This window comes from Callospermophilus lateralis, chromosome 20 (assembly GCF_048772815.1).
Source record: "Callospermophilus lateralis isolate mCalLat2 chromosome 20, mCalLat2.hap1, whole genome shotgun sequence".
Taxonomy (NCBI): Eukaryota; Metazoa; Chordata; class Mammalia; order Rodentia; family Sciuridae; genus Callospermophilus; species Callospermophilus lateralis.
In genome coordinates this window covers 4,009,759-4,033,014 of record NC_135324.1, presented here as the reverse complement: position 1 = coordinate 4,033,014, position 23,256 = coordinate 4,009,759, and the positions used below count along the sequence as shown (strand labels likewise).

General features: G+C 50.1%; 1 protein-coding gene across 7 annotated transcripts in view; it reads right to left on the bottom strand.

Annotated features, from left to right (window-relative positions):
- Tmcc1 (transmembrane and coiled-coil domain family 1) overlaps positions 1-23,256 on the bottom strand; it is a 166,375-nt gene that overhangs the window by 4,603 nt on the left and 138,516 nt on the right. For all 7 annotated transcript variants that reach the window (XM_077106217.1, XM_077106216.1, XM_077106218.1 and 4 more), the window contains 2 exons: positions 14,342-15,276; positions 821-956 (listed from right to left, as the gene is read on the bottom strand). In XM_077106217.1, the coding sequence (XP_076962332.1) occupies positions 821-956; positions 14,342-15,276 (1,071 nt within the window). The remainder of the gene's footprint in view (positions 1-820; positions 957-14,341; positions 15,277-23,256) is intronic.

The window sequence follows — 23,256 nt, the reverse complement described above, 5'->3', positions numbered from 1 at the left end:
ATAAGATGGGGCCTCATTAAGTTGCTGAAGCTGACTTCAAACTTGTGACCTCCTGTCCCAGCCTCCTGAGTCCCTGGGATTACAGGTGTGTGACACGTGGCCTGCTCTGGCCTTGCTCCGATGGCTCTTGATTTGCCTGTGAGGCTCGGGCAGCTTTAGGCTGAAGCCAGCTAGAGGTGGAGCAGATCTGCCCAGCCAGACCACCTTGAGGGGAAAAAAACCCTAAAATGCAAATAGAATTCCAGGCCCTGGAGAAAAGGGCAGCTAGGCAACTTGTGGGGACATTCTTGGGCCCTGAGGTGGCGTACCCCAGTTTCCCAGGCCACCTCCCTTCTCTAGACAAGCTTCTTTGAAGAGGTTTTCATCATGTGGCATCTCGTTCCCTGGGAAATACTCTCTACAGAAATCAGGAAAAATAAAAAAATCTTCTGTTTCTCCACGGAATACAGCAGCTCTTCACCTCCAACACCTGCCTCAGGGGCTTCTGCCCAGCTGTGTGGCACGTGCCTGCAGGAGCTCTGGTCCTGGCAGCTAGGACAAGGCCCTCCCTCTCAGGGTGCAGAAGCCAGGCCAGGTGGCCCTTGCACGTGACAGAGCAGCAACCGACAGACGGAAGGCTCTGGTCTCCCATGCAGAGCCTCCTGGGAGCCCAGGCACACTTCCACGACCCTGAGCAGTCTGCACCCCAAATGGCCCAGACCCGAGGGACGCCTGGCCCGGAAGGGCGGGTACACTGCGGCGGCAGGAGCTGCTCTCCACGCTGTGGCTGTGGCTGCGGCTGCCGCCCCTGTCCCGTCCCGCCCTCCTGGCTGGTGCTCACCTGGATGTCCCGCGCCCGCTCGTAGGACTGGTACGCGATCTTCTCTTCCATGCTGGCCAATTCCTGCTTCAAGTTCAAGATTTCGTTCTGGTGCAGTTCTGTCAGGTCATTTAGCTGCTCTTCCAACCGTTCACACCTGACAGGGGCAGAGAGGGAGAGTTTTATGCATCCTGCAGCAAATAATTTACATCCAATCCCCATCCATTCTGCAAAGGAAGAAAATAAACCCCTAAGAAACCAAGTGGCCCGGGGCATCAGGGCATGCCGGGTGCAGCTCTTGGCCTCAGCTTGTCACAGGCCAAGTCACACAGCAGCACGGCTTTCTAGGGTTTTCTCGGCGCACAGCATTACGGCCATCAGTAGCCAGGGTGGGCACAGCCTGGACCTGAGGCGGAGCAGCACATGGGAGGAGCACGCCTGGAACCCCGTAAGAACCCTCACCAGAAGATGGGCAGCACCTGAGTGGAAGAGGACCTGCCAGCAGCCACTAGCGCCTGCCCCAGCACAGCCGCTCACCACCTGTGGGTCCGCCACTCAGGGCCTAAGGCCGGCCCACCACCAGCGATGCGCCATGGCATGATGTGTGAAGGGCGGGAACCCTGTGGGAAGCTGGACAGCGCCTGCCCAGGAGGAAAAGCAAGACCAGCGGGTGACGGGGCAGACTGGCTGGAGGCCCGTGGGGCTGGGCGGTCGGGAGGCTTCCTTCCTGTTCAGCAATGGGGGTGACGCTGAGTGACTGCGAAGCCTGGGAGTGAAGGGAGTGGAGGTGTGGAGGGGAGGGCACTGTGCAGAAGTTCCCAGGACGGAAGCGCCTTAGCACGTGTGAGGGATAGGCAATAGGCCAGAGTGGAGGAGCTCAGCGAGGCCCAGGGAGGATGGAGATGGGCAGGTCCCCTGGGAGTCGGGGTGACTTTGCCCATGCTCATCCCCAGCACCTAGGAGCACACAAGAAGGGTCCCTCCACACGAGGACGGAACCTGGGTAGGGAGTCTAAGAACCCACAGGATTAGGACAGAGATTCTAGGTGGGAAAAGAACATGGTCAAGGGCTGCAGGCAGCAATGCACAGTCACTAGAACAGTGATGATGTCACATCCCACAAGGTGGGCAGAGCCGGGCGTGGAGACGCACACCTGTCATCCCAGCGCCTTGGGAGGCTGAGGCAGGAGGATTGCAAGTTTGAGGCCAGCCTCAGCAACTCAGCGAAGCCCTAGGCAACTCAGTGAGGCCCTTCTCACAATAAAACATAATAAAAAGGGCTGGGGCTGGGCAGATTGTGGAACAGACAGTGAACAGGTCACAACGCAGATTATAGAGTGGGGGGGGTCACATGGTGCTCACAGAAGAAAACCAGTTATCCAGCAGGGTAAAGAGTACAGAGTGGGGTGGGCTGTGTGCGGAGGCCCAGGAGCCAAGGGGCTACGTGGGTAGGACTGAGAACCACTTAAAGACACTGGAAAATGATGAGAGAAAGGGAAGAAGAAATGCGTCCCCAGTTTCTGGTGACTAGGATGGAATCCACCGTGTTGGTCAGGGGGCAGTGGGGGGCTCACCCCACAGGGCAGCATCTGCCACCAAGGCAGCGCAGGGCTCTGCCTATGAACGTGGGGGGACTTCCAGCTAAACAAGCACAGGCGTCCCAGACTCGCCCCCTTTAAAAAGTCTTCTACATGTTGATGGGCTTTACTTTCTTCCTTTCTTTATATGTGGTGCCGAGACATGAACCCAGTGTCTCACACAGGCGAGGCAAGCACTCTACCACTGAGCCCCGACCCTGGCTCCTGTCCCCTTGTTTTTGATGACACCTGCAGTACGCAACCTTCGAGGAATACAAAGGACGGCTGTTTTATGGTTTCATGCTGCAGCATCACCAACTGTCTGCCCTTTAATAATTAGATAATAATGGCTGCGTCCTGAACTCAGTCCTTCTCTAAGAAACCAGGAGTCAAACCACTGAAGGTCACAATCCAACCCTGCTGGCTGTGTTACTGAACTTAGATGTCCTCTACCCTTGGTAGGAGCCTCTGTCCTGCTTTCCTGTGTCCTATCACCTTCCTGTCACCTAGGGTGATGTCCTCCTCGACCTGCTGCCCCTGAGGCCTGCTTGCATACAGATGCCCCGCGAGCTCCCTGCCACCACACGCTGTCCTCTGGTGAGTGTCCTATCTTAGCCCAACGTCGTGTGCGTTTTCAGCATTTGACAAATTTCTTCAGTGTCCTTTCCCACCAGAGGGGGCTGCAGACTTTCTGGAGGTGGGGTTCCGCGTGCGGGTCTTGCTGGGGCTGTCGCTTAGCGGTGGACAGGTGTGAGGCCCTGGGCACCCAAACAAAACAAAACAAAAGCCCCCTCCACCCCCCAAAATGTGCAGGTCTCTATGCTCACGGGGAGGCTGTCTGCCTACAGGGCTCTTTTCATGCTAAGCCTCAGGGCGCTGGGAGGTGGGACAGCGGCTGTGTGAGTGGCCACCGGCTATAGGCTGATCATAGCAGCCCCCTGGGCCATCTCTGGCACGTACTCCCTGGGCTGCTGCCCGAACCTCTTGGCCCTCAACCTGTGCGGTCTTGCAGGCCTGTTAGGGCCGCTGTGGAAGACGCCCGTCCACCTCTTCCACTGTACAGGGGAGGAATCAAGGCTCCGAGAAGCGCCAGAGGACACCCAGCCGGGGGCAGGGATCTCCATCTGCTTGACTTTTAAAACCCAAGGTTTTAAAAATGTGTTTCTGGTTCGAGGGACGGAAGCCAGGGCGTGTGGTGGCGAGGCAGCCAAGACCTGCCGCTCAGCCCTCCCCAGCCCCTAGGGCCCAGGGTCTTCAACGGCACATGGTGATGTCATCTTGAAAATGGCCAGCAGGCGCAGACCAACCGCTCCCTGTAAAAGTCAGCCTGGCAGCCACCCAGGCCCTGGCCAGAGGGAGCTGAGGCTCTAGCTGACCCGATGGCCTGCAGCCTGCCCCAGGTGGGGCTGAGGGAGGAAGAGGGGGCACCGAAGAGACCCCAGACCTACAGTCAGAAAGTGCTGGCGAGGACGCGGAGAAGCCGGGCCCCCACCTGCTGCTGGGGGATCGTAGAATGGTGCCGCTGCTTTGGAAGGGTTTGCTGGCTCCTCAGAGAGTTAAGCAGAGTCCCCGAGGCCCAGGATCCCACTCCAGGCGTGTCCCGGGGAGAAGCCAAGACTCACTTCACCCCACGGGGCCTTCCCACTGCAGACGGCTCAGGGGCAGGAGGCACTCCTGGTTCCCTCGTCTTCTCACCAGACCTTCTATAAGGTGCAGCGAAACCTCTGTCCCCCCAGCAAGGGCAGCTCCCAGCATCCAGGCCCCGGGTGTTCTCTGGTAGCAGCTGGTGAGCACGGCCTTGGCCTTGGCCTTGGCGTTAGCCACCTGGCCCCTGTGTCCACACCCCAGATAAAGACAACACAACAGAAGGCAGCTTGTCCCCAAAGAGCATGAGCAAGAGATCAAAGCAGTCAGCAGCGTGGGTTCAGGACGGTGTAGGGTGCTTTACCCCCAAGCTGCACCCCTAGCCCCTGTTTTTTTGAGACAGGGTGTCACCTGGTTGCTGAGGCTGGCCTTGAATTTGTGATCTTCCTGCTTCAGCCTCCCGAGTCACTGGGATTACAGGTGTGTGCCACCATGTCCAGCTTTAAGACGACCTTGACATGACTCGGGAGGCTGAGGCAGGAGGGTCTGGAACCACACGAGTGTGTTTAATCAAGACATTACAGAGGCTGGGGCTGAGCTGTAGAGCGCTTGCCTCCCATGTGGGAGGCCCTGGGTTCGATTCTCGGCGGCACATATAAATAAATGAATGACATAAAGGTCCCACAACTGAAACACCAAAAGGCACCACCTTACTAGATGTTCATTCTGTGAGGACAGGAAGTCACTACACCTTGACGAATTCAGATATCAAAAGTCACGTAGGTGAAGTAGTGGCTCCTAGGGACTGAGGGTCAGAATTAAAAGTCGATTTTAGTTCAGTTTTAGAAAGAACAACTAATACCTGTGTCTAAGACAATAAGAAAAAACTATCTTAAAGAAAATGAGACCTTGCTACTGGAGGAATTCCAGGGGAGACGGCCTGCCAGGGATATTGTGGAAATACTGTTTATTGAAGGAGATCTAAGTCGATTCCCGGGTCCTTTTTGTGGTGGTCCTGGGGACTGATCCCAGGTCTCCGGCATCTAGACAAGACTCTGCTACTGACTTCCTTCCCTGTCCTCTCCCGTCCTGGGACAGGGATGCGCTAGTTGCCCAGGCTGACCTGGAACTGGGGATCCTCCTGCCTCAGCCTCCTGAGCAGCTAGGATTATTCAGATCTTTTCTGACTCCTAGACTCTGAAGATTCTTTCTAGTTAAGGAGCCATTTTTTATCTTTTGAACATTAAGTGCTGTCACTATGTTTCTCTTCACAACATTAATTTCAACAACTCTAAAGGAGGTAGGGAAATACATGAAATAGTGATAATGTATCATCTGCAGAATGGGGGTGAAATATCTGGATTTATTTGGTAGCATGGAAATGATGACTGGTGATGAATATATATGGATTAGAAAGCACTTAAAAACAAAAGTTTTCAGCACTTGTTTCCAAGACCCTTGAACCTTACAGAGAGGTCAGTAATGAGTCAAAGGTCTGGAAGCCATTCTCAGAGCGGGTTTGCTTTGCCCATGTCGTATCCAAAGCCTCCTGGTCTTGACTCTGTCCACTCCTGTTTCTATTAGCACCAGGTGGAGAATCTGCTCCAGCTCTGCATCTCACCAGCAGGGGACCTGTTCCTCAGCAAAGAGGAAATCCCTATTCCATAGGGCAGCTGTGACGTCCGGTCTCATTTTTCTCTTTTGGAATTGTTGGAGAAACACCAGTGGGTGCCTAGAAGGACTTCTCCTTCCCGGTGGTGAGATTAGGAGGTGGCTAACTAATGTGAAAGGCAGAAAGGGGACAGGGGAAACTGGTCACTTTCCTGGTCTCCAGTGGGGATCCACGCAGAGTGACCTGGTTGTGAAGGAATGCCCTCACAAGCCATCCCCAGAAGGCCCTGTACCTTGGGCGGTGACCTGCCCTGCACACTCCCTGCTCCCGGGCAGGGCAGGGTCCTCCGTTTTGCCCTGGTCTGCTCCCCAGGGCCCCTGCAGGCCTGGGCTGAGGGCCATCCTCCAGGCTCTCTCCCCACTGTCCCTAGTGAGGTCCTTCAAGGAGGCTGCCTGTTGGTCTCCAATGCTCTCTGGGTCCGCTGTCTCCACTTCTGACTTCCTTCTCACAGCCTCCATTTCTTTTTATATCTCCATGATCTCAATTTTATGTGTTTTGGAATTTTCACGGTTTTCAGCATATTTTTGTCTTTTTTTTTTTTTTTTCCGTGACATGACACAATTGGGTCTGGTGGACACATCTCTGTCCTTCCAAGTGCAAGAAGCCCTTCTCATAGCTTGCTCTGTCGAAGGCAACGCACAGGCTGACACCTGGTCCCTGCCGTCCCCTGGCCTGGGCTGGCCATACAATTCAACAAGTCGCCCTCTCTGGGCCCAAGCCAAAGTCCTTCATCTGGATGAAACTGTCTTACCTGTGTTCCTCTCATGGTGTGTGTGTGTGTGTGTGTGTAAGAGAGACACAGGGGTCTCAAGTCAATTCTACCCTGATCTTTAAGAGTGTCCGGGAAAGAGCTGAGTGGCCACTGTTAATTCTCCCCACGCCCTTGTGGAAAATACAGTCCTTCAGAGATGGAGCCATTTACTCACAAATGCTCCGTAAATTAACGGCAAGATCTCCTGAAGCGAGCGCCTTCCCAAGTGGGGAGTGGTGTCTATTATTAGCCAGTAGTTAAATAGCAGAGCAGGGCTGGGGTAAGTGGAGTGAGCTCAACTTCCCAGCAAATGAAACAAACAGGTTACGAGACTCGCCAAGGTGGTAACAGAGCGGTGGGACCCCAGGGAAGCAGGACCCACGATGGTTGTGGTCACAGAGGATCCGTCCTCCTTAGTGCACCAACTGACAACCACCAGCAGCTAGTTCCTTCTTCAAGTTGAAAGGATTACCTGGGGATTGTGGGCTTTCTTTTTTTTTTTTACATTCATGTTTTAGCTGTAGGCTGACACAGTACCTGTATTTTTCTTATGTGGTGCTGAGGACGGAACCCAGTGCCTCCCGCATGCTACGGGAATGCGGCCTTCAGCTGTTACAGTGCGGACGACACCCATTACAGCCCCCAGACGGCTGGGCTGGCCCCCCTTCCTGAGCACCCCCAATCGGCAGGAAACACCAGGGAGGAAGCAGAGGGGGCCACCAGGCCTGGCGGGGGCTTTTGTAAAAGATGATGAACAAAGAGCTTGGCGAGATGCCCTGTGTCTTGGAATGCAGACCTGGGCTGGCTCAGGACCTCACTGCCTGTCCTTACAAACACCTTCCCTCGCTGTCCACTGGCCTGGAAGGCGGCTCCCCAGCTCCTTCCACAAGCACACATTGTGGGAAGCCCAGCCTGGTCACGTGTGGCTGGAACCAGCCCCTGTGTGGTTGTGTCACCCACCCGGGAAGCTCTGGCCTGCAAGGAGGCTAGCAGAGGGCCCAATACACACAGGTGGAGCTCTGGGGGGAGGAGTGCGTGTGGGGGAGGAATTGGGGTCCAGCCCAATGCACTCAATCGTCAAGCACCAAGACATCAAAACGCCAGCCCCAGTAACCACCGTGATACCCACCCTCCCTGCCCAGGTCTTTTCATGTGCAGCGTCTGCCTCGGAGGAACGCGCGTTTATGAAGCTGCTTCTACTCCAGTCCTTGCCCTCCGCCCTCCTCCGTGGGAGGCACTTTACTTTTATAAGAGAGAAACAGGAGGCCCAGAAAGACCAGCGACTCCGGGTGAGCGAGTGAGGCCCAGTCAAGATCTGAACCCTGGGCTCAGGCCTGGGTCTGGATTTGCTTTCCTATTAATCCTATTGATCAAATGCAAAACCCAACAGCAAAGAAAACACCACCCTGCGCTCCTGCCCCCTCCCAGCACCTCCACCGCTGAGTCTGCCCCTGTCCCTTGGTCACTGGCCGGTGGGCGGTTACCATCTGTCCGATTCTAAAACGGAGACACCAGGTACCTTGGGAGTTCAGAGGAAGAACATCTCCATCTTCTCATTAAATATTAACGACAAACCAAAACGCAGCGGGGGGAAGAGAAGGGAGATGATTGTGCGCGGCCATCCACAGGTTAGTTTTCAAAACCAAGAACTCCACCTTCGGGATGGGACCCCTGTTCTCTGGACCTGCAAGGTGTGATGGGGTGGGCTGTGACCTTCCTGCGATCTTGGCTGGCACATGCTGGTCACGCAGCTCCGTCAGGAATAAAACTAGCACGAGATTACTAACCTCATTTTGAGGATTTTTAGTCAGGGATCCTAATTCATCACAACCCAAATGAAGGATACCTAAAAGTGGCCTGAGCTTAACTATTAGCAAAGAAAAAAAGACTTATTAACATTTCACTTTTTAAAGAAAATAGGTCATAGTGTATTTGGGCAGATGAGACCCATACTAAAAGCAAAACCTGATCCACTAAGGACGACACCATCTAGATTTGGTTGGCGAACAACAATCCATAGATGAATAGTGATCCTGCAAAAGTGTTCTGGTCACTGGATTGGTCAACCCAGCAGCCACCTTCCTTGATCAAAGCTAGGCCAGGGCACTTCTGGGTTGGATTCCTGATGAATGAGAAAGTGGGTGAGGGCACCGCTGGGAACAAGCCAGCCTCTCACACAGTCCTGTCTGGGTGTGGCTCGGGGTCTGGTGCCACCCTGAGAGCCTCTGGTGCTTCCCTAGTTGGGCAACAGGTCACTGGGGCAAGTGGCGGAAGCAACTTGTGGAGCAGGTACCGAGACAAACAGGAAGAACCAGGTCCCGGCCAACACCCCCAGGCACCTCGGAGCACACTGCAGCTTCCTACCTGGAACCTTCGTCTCTAGTAAGCACCCTGCCTCGGAGCTGCATCCCCAGCCCCAGATTTTGTATTTCCCCAGTAAACAAGGCACGGGAGGAGGCATTTACTGAGCTCCTACTCTATTTTCCCACCCGTTTTCTGGTGCTGGGGATTGGATCCAGGGCTTCTTACACACCACACAGGATTCCATCAGACAAGCTCCAGCCCCCGCGTTCCTGCTCAAAGCCAGTACCTACTAGACGCTTCCATACATATGATCTCATTTAACAAGCTCCACAATCTTGTACAACAATATCATCACCTTGTTTGTTCACCGAGGCTCAGATGAATTATATGATCCACCCAAGGCCACACAGACTCAGGTGGTGTCAGAACCAGCAAGTCAGTTCAAGCCTGTCCAGCCCAATGAATTAGTGGGGGTTACAAATTTATCTTCTCCCTCCTCCCTCCTCTTTTAGCTCTTTAGGGGCTAAGTTGGGAAGAGCTAACCTACAAGTCTCTTTATGAGGTTCTACCCTTCAAAAGAATGTCTCCCTTATTTAGATTTTTGAGACACGGTCTCCTTAAGAGCCCAGGCTTGCCTTGAATTTGTGACCCTCCTGCTGCCTTGACCTCCTGAGTGGCTGGGATTACCCGTGTGTCCCCCACGCATGACAAGTGCCTGTCTTAGGGATTTTTTTTCAATATTTCATATTCTCTGTTTCTATTTCAAACTTATTACCTAAATCTAGCTTACAACGTATTCTTTACTGACTCTCAGATCCATTTTCAGTTGACAGGCACTAACACTTTAAATAAAAGGGGCTAAAATAGCCATATAACTACATATCTCTGGTTTACGTCCCATGATGCCAAAGTCATGTGAAATCACGTTTGACCACCACCTCCTCTCTTGCGTCCAACTCCTCTGGCCTGTGCTTGGCTAGGCTAGCACGGTTCCCACTTGTTCTACTGCGTGTGATGACCGCTCGTGGTGACTGCTTTCTTCCAAATTCTTGCTTTTGTGACTCAGAGCAGTTTAAAATATCCCTGGGCTTAATACACACACTCTCAGAAGCTGATTTCCAAGGAACAACAATCCCCTTAAAATACAAGCTTTCAAAATGACACTGCTGCTTGTGAGCACCGGAGGGTTTCCAGCCTGACTGTCCATGGCACTGCCCCGGATGGCAGGAACCGTGGATCCCCTCAGGAAAGCCCTGGCGTCCCCCAGCTCTTATTTTTAGTGCATTTTGCCACGGCTGAGCCTGGACCCTTTCCTTCGGGCACTCTATTAGTTACGCCACACCCCTGCGGGAACACACCTGGTCCTCAGATTTTAGCAGCAAATTAAGTACCCGTGAAGCAGTGTTACGGTGTGACCCAGTGAGTCACTTTATGTTTCTGGGTTTCACTGTACTCGTCTTAAATTAGACGAAAATAGATATTTGAGGTCCCTTTCACCTTCGAAGGACTACAAACCCAGATGCCACTAATCAGCATGAGACAGCGCTTCACAGGGACAAAGGGACTGGCTGGACGGGAACAACCTGGAGTCAGCACGGACCTCATCACCCCAAACCTTGTCTCCCACCTCCGTCCAGCGTGCCCTCTCTCGCGTTTCTGAAAGACAGAGCAAAGCTCGCAGACTAAGAGCCTGGCCCTGGCCAGAAGGGCTGAGGTGGTCCCAGGCCAAGCTCTGCTATGGCTTCCTGGCCTAAGTGCACGTGGTGTCTAAGAATCACAAATCATGTGGGGAGACCACACACACACACACACACACACACCACGCACATGGTCCTCCACAGGCCTCGATGCTTCTGAGTACTTGAGAGTCAAGCAGATGGTCTTGGCAGTCATCTTGCCTGGCGCCACCAGTGACGTACAGAGTAATGGAGGCACACTGAGGAAGGATGTAGAAAAGGGGAATAGTGACTGGAGTAGGCATTTTTTCTTCTTCATCTTCTTTTGTGGCCTGGGGATGGAGCCTGGGGCCCTCTGTGCATCAGGCAGCTGCTCTTCCTGAGCTACTTCTCAGCCCTGGGGTGTGGGGGTCGATCCCCTGCACTGCTACGCTGCCTTGAAAACCTTCTCGGAGCTTGCACACTTCACAGAATTTTAAGTAATATGTTTAGAACAGCGACTCAACTTTTAGTCAACACACATTTGTCCTGGAAGAGACCAATACCCATGGCGAGTCTTTCAACTACACAGAGTTCAGGGTTGAGCCCGAAACAACCTGTCCTGCCTTAAAAATAACACTGCAGTCAGAGTCAGGAAAAACTGGGCTTAAAGTGCGGCTTCACTACTCACTACCAGGTGACCCATGGCTGATATTAGGCCTGAAGTTTCTCGTGTGTAACTGGAATCAGTACAATGCACACGCAGGACTGTTGTGAGGATGGATCTTTGCGTCTAAAGCTTGTAGGCCAGAGAGGTGGACATGCCTATAGTCCTGGGGACTTGGGAGCCTGAGGCAGGAGAATCCCAAATTCGAGGCCAGCACCCAGGGGTTTAAACCAAACCAAAAAAACCAATACCTGGCATCATGCAGACCCGGGGTTTTGGTAATGTTATTAGCGACAGTGTCACCACTGTTCTCACCAAACAACAAGCAGCAACACTGTGCATGGCCTCCCTTGTCAACTCAGATATCAGTTTTTTTTTTTTAATTTTTTTTTTTTTGTAGTTGTAGATGGACAGAATGGCTTTATTTTATTTGTTTATTTTTATGGGGTGCTGAGGATGGACCCCAGTGCCTCACGCATGCTAGGCAAGCACTTTGCTGCTGAGCTACAGCCCCGGTCCCAGATATTAGTTATATACAAAAAACAAAACAAAACCCCCAAACAAACAAACAAAATTACAGCATAGAAAAAAAATTTTAAATGGATCTATGGGCTAGGGATGTAGCTTAGTGGGAGAGGATGCAGCCTGTCAGAGACCCAAATTCCAGTCTCAGAACTGGAAAAAAAAAAAAAAAAAGGCAAAGAAATCTGGAGTACCTAGATGGCCAAATGTGCATCCAATGGTGTTGGTCACAGAAGAGCCAAAGTCACCCTCAGCCTACCTCCTTCCTAGACAAAAGGAGGGCATGCGACAGAGCAGACACTGGGCCAGCAGGCTGGAGTGCAGCTCTGTGGTGGCCTAACATGAGCAAGGCCCTAGCTTTGATCCCCAACACCCAAAGAAGAGGAAAAAATAAAAAGGGGGGGGGATCCGGGGAGGGAGAGGGGTGCTGCGGCAGCCAAGAGCGAAGGAGAAATGGGAAGGGAAGACACAAACTGTCCAAGTAGACAGATGAACTCAGAAGCCTAGGACCATCTCCCATCTTCTGTAGACGAAGCCCACTAGCTCCGAGTGAGTCCCTCTGGGCAGGAAGCTGCCGTTCTAAGCTATTTTCGTTAAATTAGGTTCAGTGTATTTTGTCAAAAGGAGGCAGAGAGACTCTCCAAAAGCCTAAAATGTGGAAAGTTTTGGTGCTTAAAATAGGCTTCAGTGTGTGTGTGGGGGGAGGATCTCACTTATGTGAAACTACTCAAAGATCAACAAAGTCAGCAAATATATTCACTGTCAGAGACACTAAATAAACAAACAAACAAACAAATAAATAAATCTAGTAATAATAGAAAAAGACACATGTGGGGCTGGGGTCCTGGCTCAGTGGTAGAGCTTCACCTAGCACGTGCGAGGTGCTGGGTTCGATCCTCAGCACCACATAAATACATAAAAATAAATAAATTAAATAAAGGCATTGTGTCCAACTACAACTAAAGAGAATTAAAAACAAAACAAAACTAGTCATTTACCTTCTACAGAGAACCCAAAGTGCAATGCAGTAAAAGCACTGCTCATACCTCGTACGTGAGGTGACAATGAGGAGGCTCAAGTGCTGTTCTTGTCTGATTTATTTTAAATGGATACAAGGTAGGCCCTGGAAAATGTGGGGTATTTTCTCTGATTTTCTGACCCACATGGGATTCGAAGACAACAAGCTCTAGATGAATCGGAGGAGTCTGAACACTGCAATGTTGTGCTCTCCATTCAGAACAGGAGTCAAAGCAGGCAGTGTTTGTTAAGCCAATGGCTGAGCAATGCCAGGCAGGGGCTGGGTGGCAGCAGTTCCTGGCTGACATCATGAACGCTGTGGGTCAGGTGTTGAGCAACGTGTTTCGCAGAATTTCATTTAAATGTCACAATAACCTTGCGCAGGATCGTTGTTATTATTTCTATGTTAGAGATGAGGAAACCAAGACCTAGAGATATTAGGAAACTTGCTGGTGTTCAGAGTTAGTAAGCAACCAGACTGGACCTGAACCTGGGACTTGGGTCCGAGTGTTCCAGAGTTCCCCCGAGTGATGAGATTGCTCACTACTTTACACATAAGTCCTCAGTGTATAAAGCACACGTGAAGCACTGAAATGAAAATAGCAATCAGTGTTCATGTTTAGAACTTTCTTTCCTCTACACACTTTTCTTCTCCCTTGAAGTCTTAAGTTGGAATTGAAGAAGAGTGCATGACAGAGGCAGGGTTGACGCACTGTTACCGTCTGAAACAGCTTGTGGCTTTCACTCTCAGAGCCACTGACATAAGCCAACAATTTATTTCAGGCCCAAAGATTATTTCATAAAAGTAAACTTAAAAAACATCACTTTTATTTTTAAGAGGTGAAAGGGACCCTAGGAGATGGTTTGTTTAACGTCTGGTTTTATAGCAGAAGTACTGACGGTTCCTTGAGTTAGTCCCCGTAACAGACCAAAACCCAGGTCCTTGGCTGAGCTGAAGGTCTGTGGCTCCCCCAAGGCCGATCCTCAACCTGCATCATGAGGTGGCCTGGGAGGATCTAAATGAGGACTTGGGGGGACATTCTTTCTTTCTGCATGTGAAGAAAAGAAGGGAAAAGGACAGACATTTGCAGAAGCTGAGAGTGACCTAATATAAATACCTAGTATAATATAAAACCCCCCAAAGATGCCACGCTTGAGGCACAGCTCAGTGGCAGCATGTGTGTCTACCATGTGACCCTGGCGTCAGTCCCTGGCCTGGTGGTGGGGCCATGGGGAAGAAACAGGCGTCTACCTTTAGCACCAATGATGCCTCAAGGCGTTCAGTCCTCTGGGACGCCCCACTGTAGAGCCATTGCACGTCTAAGTCTCCTCCCCTTCAAACATCTGCCAATTCATAATAAAAGCCACAGAAACTTATCTGGTCTGTTTTCAGTGTGATCTTTCTAACCAATTGCCCCGATAATGTGTAAGGCCAAACACCCACAGGTTCTCTGGCTGGCTTGTATTTTTGAGTTCTGACAACTAAGAGCTTTTGAATTCAATGGACCTTTGAGGACCGAGTATGATTCTGGGATAACAAGTAAACAGACGGACTGCCCCGGGGAGTGTGGGCTCCACTCTGAAGTCTTAAACAGGAATGGAAGACTGTGACTCCGGCACCTGGCTAACTGCTTCATCAGCATGTGGTCTCGGGACTCACTGACCTGCACTGGCTCTGAACCTAATTCAGATGTCATATGACACACCTAACTGCTCTGGGCACTCTAGAGGAAGACAAAGCAAGGGAAGGGGCCACCCCAAAACGATACAGGATTTTAATCTCCCGTGACTCACCTATACCGTTCCTCCTGCAAGGTCTGCATTATTAGGGAATAGTCCCTCTGATAATGTTCCTTGAGGGTCTCAAAGGATTCCTCCAGTCTGGCCTGGGTTTCCCGGATCTCCTGGATCTCGTGGAGTAGTGCATCAAATCCTGAGCTCTGCATGTCCAAGGTATTGGTTTTGGAGCTGGAAGCTCCTACAGCGAGGCCCCCCGTGGTGCTGTTGGCTCCCACTGAGCCTGAAGTGGCACTAGAACAATCTTCCTCGCTACCATATTTTGGGCTTGACTGGAAGTTCGAAATCACCCCCAGAGCCTTCCCCGCCTCGTCCACTTGCCCCTCCTCTAGAGAGTCCTTCAGGTTGGGGATGTTGTCGGCACTGCCAAATTTGTTCCGAATCAGCGACGCGATCTCCCTGGGTTTCGAGACCACGGCTCCTGCTGCCGAATGGGTGGCCTGGGAGAAGCTGGAAAGTCCCCCTTTGACGCTGTCCACCACTCCTTCGCTGAAGCCAGTCACCTTTGCGCCCACGTCCTTCAGACCCTGGTGCATGTCCCTGAAGACATCCTTGGGCTGCCGGGGGATCCCATTCTGCTCCACTTCCCGGAGCTTCCGGTGGTAGTGCTCGAGCTTCTTCTGCAGCTGGAGGATGGTCTGGGCCGACTTCTGGTTCTTCTTCTCGAAGACCTGCTTGATGCGGGCCGCCTGCTGCTTGTCGGCGCTGTTGGCCAACTTCAAGTACTCGGCCACGTTGTCGTCCCGGGCCGTCTGCGCGATCTTGATCTGCTCCGTGAGCTTCAGGATCTTCTGCTGCAGGTGAGCAATGGCAGCCTTCGTGCGCTGAGGGTCTGGAATGCCATCCACAGACTCTGTGTGGATGCTGCCATCGGCGCTGGAGGCCACCGCACTGGACGTCTGGGCGAGGCTGCTTACTTCCAACCGCTCGATCTGCGCACAAAAGCAAGAGGTGCATGTTAGAAGGAGCCCGAGAGGACTACCGGGTCAGAATGAATGGCCCAAAGCCTGCTGAACTTCACCGGCTCTCTGCTCCCAGCACAGAGAGCCGACCCATGCCCTCACCAGCCTGCCCTGATCCTGGGTACTGCCACACTCTGCTCAGCCACACAGACACAGTCTAGGAAAAAAAAAAGACCTGCACAGGCTGTAAACTGGGAGTATTTTTTTGCTAGGGAACGCATCACAGTCTCTTTAAATAGCAAAGCTCCCTAAATGGGTTAAGGCATGAATTAATTCATATTCTGCATGCAGAGTTTTGTTCAGAAGCACATTAGTGTACGACAGGGTACATCTACTTTTCAACTTAATGGTAGGAAAACCACTGCAGTGTTTGGACATCACTGTCACTCTGACCCGTGCTTACACACTAGGGCTATCTGAAAATGCTGGAAACAACGGGTGTGTCAGGACTGGAAGGCAGGTCAGCAGAAGAGAACTGGCCCAGTGTGCAGAAGCCCTGGGTTCCATCCCCAGCACGGCCTGGAGTGGGGTAGCATGGTGTATATATACAAATATTAAACTTTAATTATAATGTCTTCTTCTTTTTCTTATTTCCTCCCAGCAGTGGGGGAACTGAACCCAGAGCCTTGTACATACTAGGCGAGCACTCTACCACTGAGCTACATTCCCACTCCTTTTTATTTTGTTCTTTTAGTTTTGAGGTACAGGGGGTTTAACACAGGGCTGTTCTACCACTGAGCTACACTCTTAGCCCCCTTTATATTTTTATTTTGAGACAGGGTCTTGCTAAATTGCTGAGGTGGTCTTGACTTGCAATCCTCCTGCCTCAGCCTCCTGGGGGCTGGGATTATAGGTGTGTGCTGCCAGCTTCCCGGTGTCTTGGTGTCTTTTTATCTACGTGGTGTAGAGGGTAAGGAGATCATTTTCTACTCTAATAAGGACATTGAATTGGCAGCTAGAGATGAGCAGAGGTGAACGGGAAGGCTCTGCTGAAAGTGCCAAAGGTGACTGTTACCAAATCACAGGTGCTGGGGATGAACTTGGTCACAACAACAGGAACCCCCAGGGGCTGGGGCAGATGGAGGTAAGGAACCAACAGATCAAGGACTAAGGTCAGGTCTTCAGAAACTCACATTATTAAAGCTTTAGCTAGTAAAAGTTTTTGTTAGGCAGGTGCTCCAAAGCTCACACTCTATTCTTTCAAATGGGTGAGAACCATTCAAAGGAACTCAAGGAAAAAAAAAAACAACAAAAAAAATTGCTCAGATTTAAAAACTTAAAAAAAGCACTTAGCCAAAGTTGGGGAGGGGTCAGGTCTTTCAAATTTGGGAAAAAACAAAAACAAAACAAAAAATCCTTCAAGTGGCGTACACACCTACCTACACTCCCAGGGCCGCAGGAGGCTCGGGGATGCTGAGGCGGAAGATTACTAGTATGAGGCCAGCCTCAATTTAGTGAGACCCTGTCTCAAAATAAAAAATGGAGCAGGGCTATTGCTCAGTGGTACAGTGCTCCTGGATTCAATCCCTAGCCCCCCCGCCACCCAAAAAAAAATGGTGTCCCAGTGCGTGGGTTGTGGTGGTGAATTAGAGCAGGGCACAAAGAGAAAGGCCTTAGAATCTGCTCTCTGCTGAGCACTGACAGAGTGAATAATGCAACAACCATCTCAAGGTGATGAGAATTAACAGTACACATCAAATTACAAATTCACCATCATGGAGACAGACTAAAATCATATCCTTTTTCTCTGGTCCCCATTAAAAATCTGCCTTTGCAGCAATCGGCTAGAAATAACTACACAGAGGTTACCCTGCTATACTTTCATGATAATAACACACAAACTCTAAAACACTCACGAAATGTCAACCATCAGTTTAGCCTGGAGAGGCATCCTCTTGTTTTTTTGTGGTACCAGGGGCTGAACTCAGAGACGCTTAACCACGAAGCCCCATCCCCAGCCCTTTTCTACATTTTATTGAGACAGGGTCTCACTGAGTTGCTGGACCTGCCACAGTTGGGAGGGGACATTGAGTAACCAGTGGCTCCTGGCTCCAGGTTCCTTGTTACCGGTTAGTTTTCCTTGGCAGCGAGGACCTTGTGTGCTGCAGGCTGTGTGAGGGAGGTCACCTGTGGCTCCCAGCAGCCCAAGTAGGACAGAGTCACATTAAAGACAGCCCAGTTGGTTTCCTTAGTTACTTTGTGGAGATTCTATATCTGCAATTTAATTATTTCATGTCAAATGGGACCACTTTTAATAAGCAATTAGTTTATTAAAAGTCATTGTGATAGCTTGTATGCTCTATTTTTCTCTTAAGGTTTTCTGACATTGCGGCAAATGTTAATTTATATGTTGTCTGATTATTAAAGTAGCGGTGTTCCCGCCTGGAGCGCGGACTTGCTCCTTAAGGACCTGGTTCAGAAGGGGAAGAGACTGCCTCTTGTGCCTGGGACTCGGGTTCCCTCCTCCTCTGCGCCCACTCTTCCCTGTCTCCATCTCACCCTCCCTTTCCTACCAGTCCCACACCACTTCTCCACTTCTCCTCCTCTTCAAAACTAGAACCTGCCACACGCTCCAGACGGGAACACTGGTTCCAACTTAGTTTTGAGTTACAACGTCATCAAATGAAAAGTTTTTTTTTTTTTTTTTTTTTTTTTTAGATCGCTAACTCACCCCAACCTGACAATCAAGTTCTAAATGTGAAAAGCAAAAATCAAAAACATTTCAAAGCCTGTACTAAAAAGAAGGGGAGGATTGTGTGTGTGTGTGTTGGTTGGTAGAAGTGGAACCCAGGGCCTTACTCGTTAGGCAAGGGCTCTACTTCTGAGATTCAGACCCAGGATTTTCTTAAAAATATATGAAAAGTCACAAATCTGAAAAGAAGGTGACTGAGCGGGCTGCCTGTGGTGTGGCAGTGTCACGCGTGGACTTTGGCACGAAGCGCTCAGGTTCCAATCCTGACATCACCACTAGCTGCACAACTGGGTAAGTCACTTGACTTCTGAACCATTCCACTGTAAGTGCAGATAATGCTGGCTTCAGAAGATGTGTGAAGAGGAGATGAGTCGATAAACATCAAAGTGTCAGAACTGTACGTGCGCAGAGCACATTACATTGCTATTTTTGTAACGTGTGAGTATTCTTTTTAAAGATTCACATATAAACTCCCTTCCAAGCTCTGTCTCACTTCAGGCAGAACAAGAAAGATACAGGTTTTACCAGGAGCCCCTTCACTCAGCCCTACCCTGGGAGCAGGACAGTCCCCTCTCCACAGCGCTGTGGCTCGCACCTGGCTGGCTGGCTGAACCCTCCCCAGCCTACAAGGCACACTGTTGCCTCTAGTTTACAAACAACCTCACTGCCAAGTGCCTCCCACCTCCAGTGATCGCAGGGAAGGGGAGGACAGTGACAGTGCCCCCTACTCAGGTCTTTTCTGATGGTCTCCTGAGGGTGTGCATCTCTGATTATCCTGTGTCCTAAGAGCGGCCACGGGACTCGGGCAGCCACCATTCTGCTCTGCGGCCATAACCAGTACACAGTGTCGCCTCCTCTGCATTTTTGACTCTTACTGTCCAGAACTCATTTGCCAGGCTTAAATGACCTATTAACCGATATGAATGAATTGGTTACAGAATAAATTAAAAAAGACCCAAGAGAAATTTTAAGCAGCTCATCCAGGGCAGAGCGGAACCATTGCAGCTGCACACAGAGCACCTCTTACTGTAGCCTGCTTCCTCTAGGTGGACAGAAGGGTCAGCGCACGACAGGGCCCAGGTGGACAGTCATGGTCAAGGAAAGGTGGTGGAAGCAGCACTGGCCACAGCCAAGGGCCTGGGCTCACACCAGGCCTTACCAGACCGTGTCTCTCTCTGGTCCCCTGCTTGTTCTCTTGGAGCCCGTCTCCCGTATCTTTTCATGAGATTTTTTGAAAAGATATTAAACATGTCCAATCAGGGGCTGGGGATGTGGCTCTGCAGGGAAGTGACTGTCTGGGAGGTGGCAGGTCCTGTGTTTGACCTCAGCCACCACCAAAACAACACCAGCAGCAACAATGACGACAACAAAAACGGATCACACCCAACACACTCAGTGCAGTCACAGGAGGGGACTGTCTAGGGTCAGGTTCCTGCAACAGGCCCAACAGACCAGGCTAGAAATCAAAATGGAGTCACTCATGCTAAAGTTCCGTGTCACCAGGCTGAGACTAAACTGCTGTCTGACCTTTCATCAGGATTGGAGGTGACAACCCAATTTCCCAAACAGGCCACTTTCAATTGGCTTAAGAAGGAAGTTTCCAGGGCCAGGGCTGGCTCTTGCCGAGCATGTGCGAGGTCCTGGGTTCAATCCTCAGCACCACATAAAAATAAAAACAAATAAAAAATAAAAATAAAGGTATTGTGTCCATCTACAACTAAAAATTTAAAAAAATGCTATTATAATAAAGCCGGTTAAGATCATTAAACCACTGGTGTGGGGCACATGACTGTGATATTAGCTTCTAAGGAGGCTGAGGCAGAAGGAACCCAAGTTTGAGGCCAGCCTGGGCCACTTAGTGAGACCTGGCCTCACAATAAAGAGGACTTGGGGTGTAATCTCAGGGTCAGGCGCTTGCCTAGCATGCACTGGTTGAATCCGCAGGACCCAGGGGCTGGGAAAATATGATCACCAAACTAAGCTGTTGTGATGCTTTTGTTCTTTGGCCCCCCACCCCCCCACACACACAGGAAAAAAAAAAAAGCTGACCTTCTTCCATCACTTAACCTGGCTGGTAGGTTCATGACCCAAAACCCAAGTACAGACTCATAAGTATGAAAGATGAAGAAATCCCCGACTTCACATCACTGTCCTCAATGGATATCAGCTCTTTTCAGGAAATCTCATGTTCCACACACTAAATAATTTCTGAGACCGATATCATTTCCACATGCCTTCCCATGACCACCCTTCACCAAGCTTCCTTTACAAGAAGAGCCTGAGACCCCCAGAGTGTGTGTCCCGAGACAGCATTCCACATTCTCCCTTGAAGGCATCTCTGCTTTCCTAATACACACGTCCACACCACTGACTGACGCGTCCTTAAACTCATTTCTATAATGTTTTTCAAGGACCTCACTTGTCCTGAGTTGAGGTCCCCCTCTCCGGGAGATCTTGGATCTCCTCTGGTGACAGGATCACAGGCGTGCGCCACCACACCTGGCAGAATCTCCTTCTTCCTCGTGGTCACTGTGTTTGCCCGTCTCCACTGTTGCACTGTAGGGTGGCATATCTGTCCCTGTCACTGATCAGAGCAATTTGCTGAGAACGTTCTCTTGTGTGCAATTGAGACTTTAGTTTGCTGAGCTGGTACTGCACTGTGAACAGGCGGTGATCTCAAAAGGAGGGGATTAGTAGAAAATAAAAGCAGACTAAGTTCTATTAGCCTCCAGACAGAAAGCTTTTCCCTAAACATTCCAGACTTTTCCACTTGAAGCAAAAATCAAGATTCTGCTTAACGTCCAAAAACAGAGATTTATTCAATTGTCACAAAAACTTTCATTCACTTGATAAATAAGTCTTGCGTAGACTGTGATGTTTCTTTTTAAAAAAATTTTTAAAGTCGTAGTTGGACACAATATCTTTGTTTTATTTATGTATTTTTAATGTGGTGCTGAGATCAAACCCAGCGCCTCACACGTGCTGGGTGAGTGCTCTACTGCTGAGCCACAACCCCAGCCCCTGTGATGTTTCCTAAAAGATCCAGAAATCACTTTTTCACATTTTTATATAGAACTCTGGTCACAGGGAACCTTGCTGCATGGAGAAGTATCTGGGTCAACAGAGAAAAGTGGACCATCTAAGCCAGCAGGGCTCCTGCTGGACTCCCCTCCACCTAGCTCATGTGAGTGTTCTGGATACAATTTCGCTTAGAAAAGGAGAAAATGAAACAAAGTTTCATTTTATGAAAATGACTTATGTTTATGACTTAATTTCTAAAAGTTTAAAAAGTCAGTGATACACAAACAGTCCTGGTGACAACGACCCTGGTCACTTCTGAACGTAACATCACTACTGACAGCCGCCCCAGCCCCTTTCTCTTTCCTACTAACAGCACTTTTCAAGTCCGTCTTTCATAAAGAGCGAAGTTTAGGATCATGTCACGGTGACACTGCATATTGGTGAAGAGCAGAGGACATGTTCCTCTTCCCAGATTCCAGCTAGACCTGTGAGTTAGTTTTTAAAAAAATTTAAGAAAGACTTTTTAGGGATTGAACCCAGGACCTCACACATAGTAGGTGCTTGACCCTGAACTAGATCCCCAACAATTTTTTGTCTTATTTTGAGACAGGCTCTCCATAAGTCGCCCTGACTGGCCTCGAACTCATGATCCTCCAACATCAGCCTCCTGAGTCACTGTGCAGGTGTGCACCCCCACACCTGGTTCGTGTGTTCGCTTTATAGCTAAAGATCTCATCACATGCCTTAGCCAAATGACAAAGCAGCTGTGTGTGTGTGTGTGTGTGTGTGTGTGTGTGTGTGTGGTCTGTGGTCTGGTTCTTCTGAGGTGCTGCTGTCTCGCTCCCCCAGCCCTGTCCACACAGTGCCTTGGTCAGCCCTCAAGGCTCAGTGAAGTGTAACTTCTTCCAGGAAAACCTTCCCTGACAACGTCCCTCTCCCAGGTGACCGGAGAGCCTTCCCTTTATCTTCCCACATGCCCAGACACACATCTCCATCACTGTTTTGACCACATTATATTGAAACGGTTGCTTGGGTGTCTTGCCTCTATTTTGACTTGGGTTTCTGAGGACACGGATTATCTTCGCCACTGTGAAGCTAGCACCATGCCGGGTATACAGAGGAGCCCCAGTGAGTGTCTGTTTGGTATAAACACTTGTTGGCCCCTCCTGCTCAACCCAGCCTTGCTAGACCTCACAGCTCATGTAGCACTGAGCCTGCATTCTGCAAGTGGTATCTAGTTTTTGCAGGAAAAAAAAAAAAAAAACTTCCAATAAATGGTTCTTCCAAGGCTGCCAAGGAAAAATTACTGACTGGATTGAATACCAGTTTAAATTATTAAAATCTTATCCAGCCCAATTCTTCCAACCCAAATGCAAAGTACCCATTAGAGCCAGGGCCAGCGCTGGGAACTGCCTTCTCACACGAGGGCGGGCTTCTGGGTGTGCGTGAGACAGGCCTCACCAAGGGCCAGCACTGCCGGGTGGACTTCAGGCTGCTGTCTGGACTTAATGGATCCATAAGCCTGAGCACATGTACTTTCTAATTAAAAAAAAAAAAAAATCCCCCTGTGTACAGGGTGTACGCCAGACATGGAGATAGAAAATAAATAAAATGATATTCTAGTACTTCTGCTAGTACTAGTGAGGATGTAGGCAGACAATACCACGTTGGTTTGCCAGGTGCTATTTTAAAGTACAGACTCTGAGCTAGGAAGAAACCTACTAGGTCTTCCAACTCAAAAATGTATCTTACAGATGACTAACAGACTTAAGTCTCTCCACGACAACTAATAGAAAAAGCAGGTGACATACTGAAGACTCGCACAGGCACAGTGTTTACCACACGGGGTGGGTGCGGTGGGGCTCATTAGCTTGCCTGTGCCACTAGAAGCATCCAAGAAGATTCCTGCTGCACGCTAAGAATGCCACAGGACACTGACGGAGAGCTGGAACAGATGACCCAAGTTTCCTTCAAACTCTAGAATTTTTAACTTATGTTTCAAAAGAATAGAGACACCCTGGCTCTGATGTTAAAAAATCATTTTCACATTCAGATTGAAGTGTATGATTATTCTGAAGCACACGAATCTGTTAACATGGGTTAAAACTAAAAATTATGTTCTGACGTCAGGTGCAGTGGCACACTTTGTAATCCCAGCTACTCAGGAGGCTGAGAAAAGAGGATTTTTAAGTTTGAGGTCAGCCTGGGCAACTTAGTAAGATCCTGTCTCAAAACAA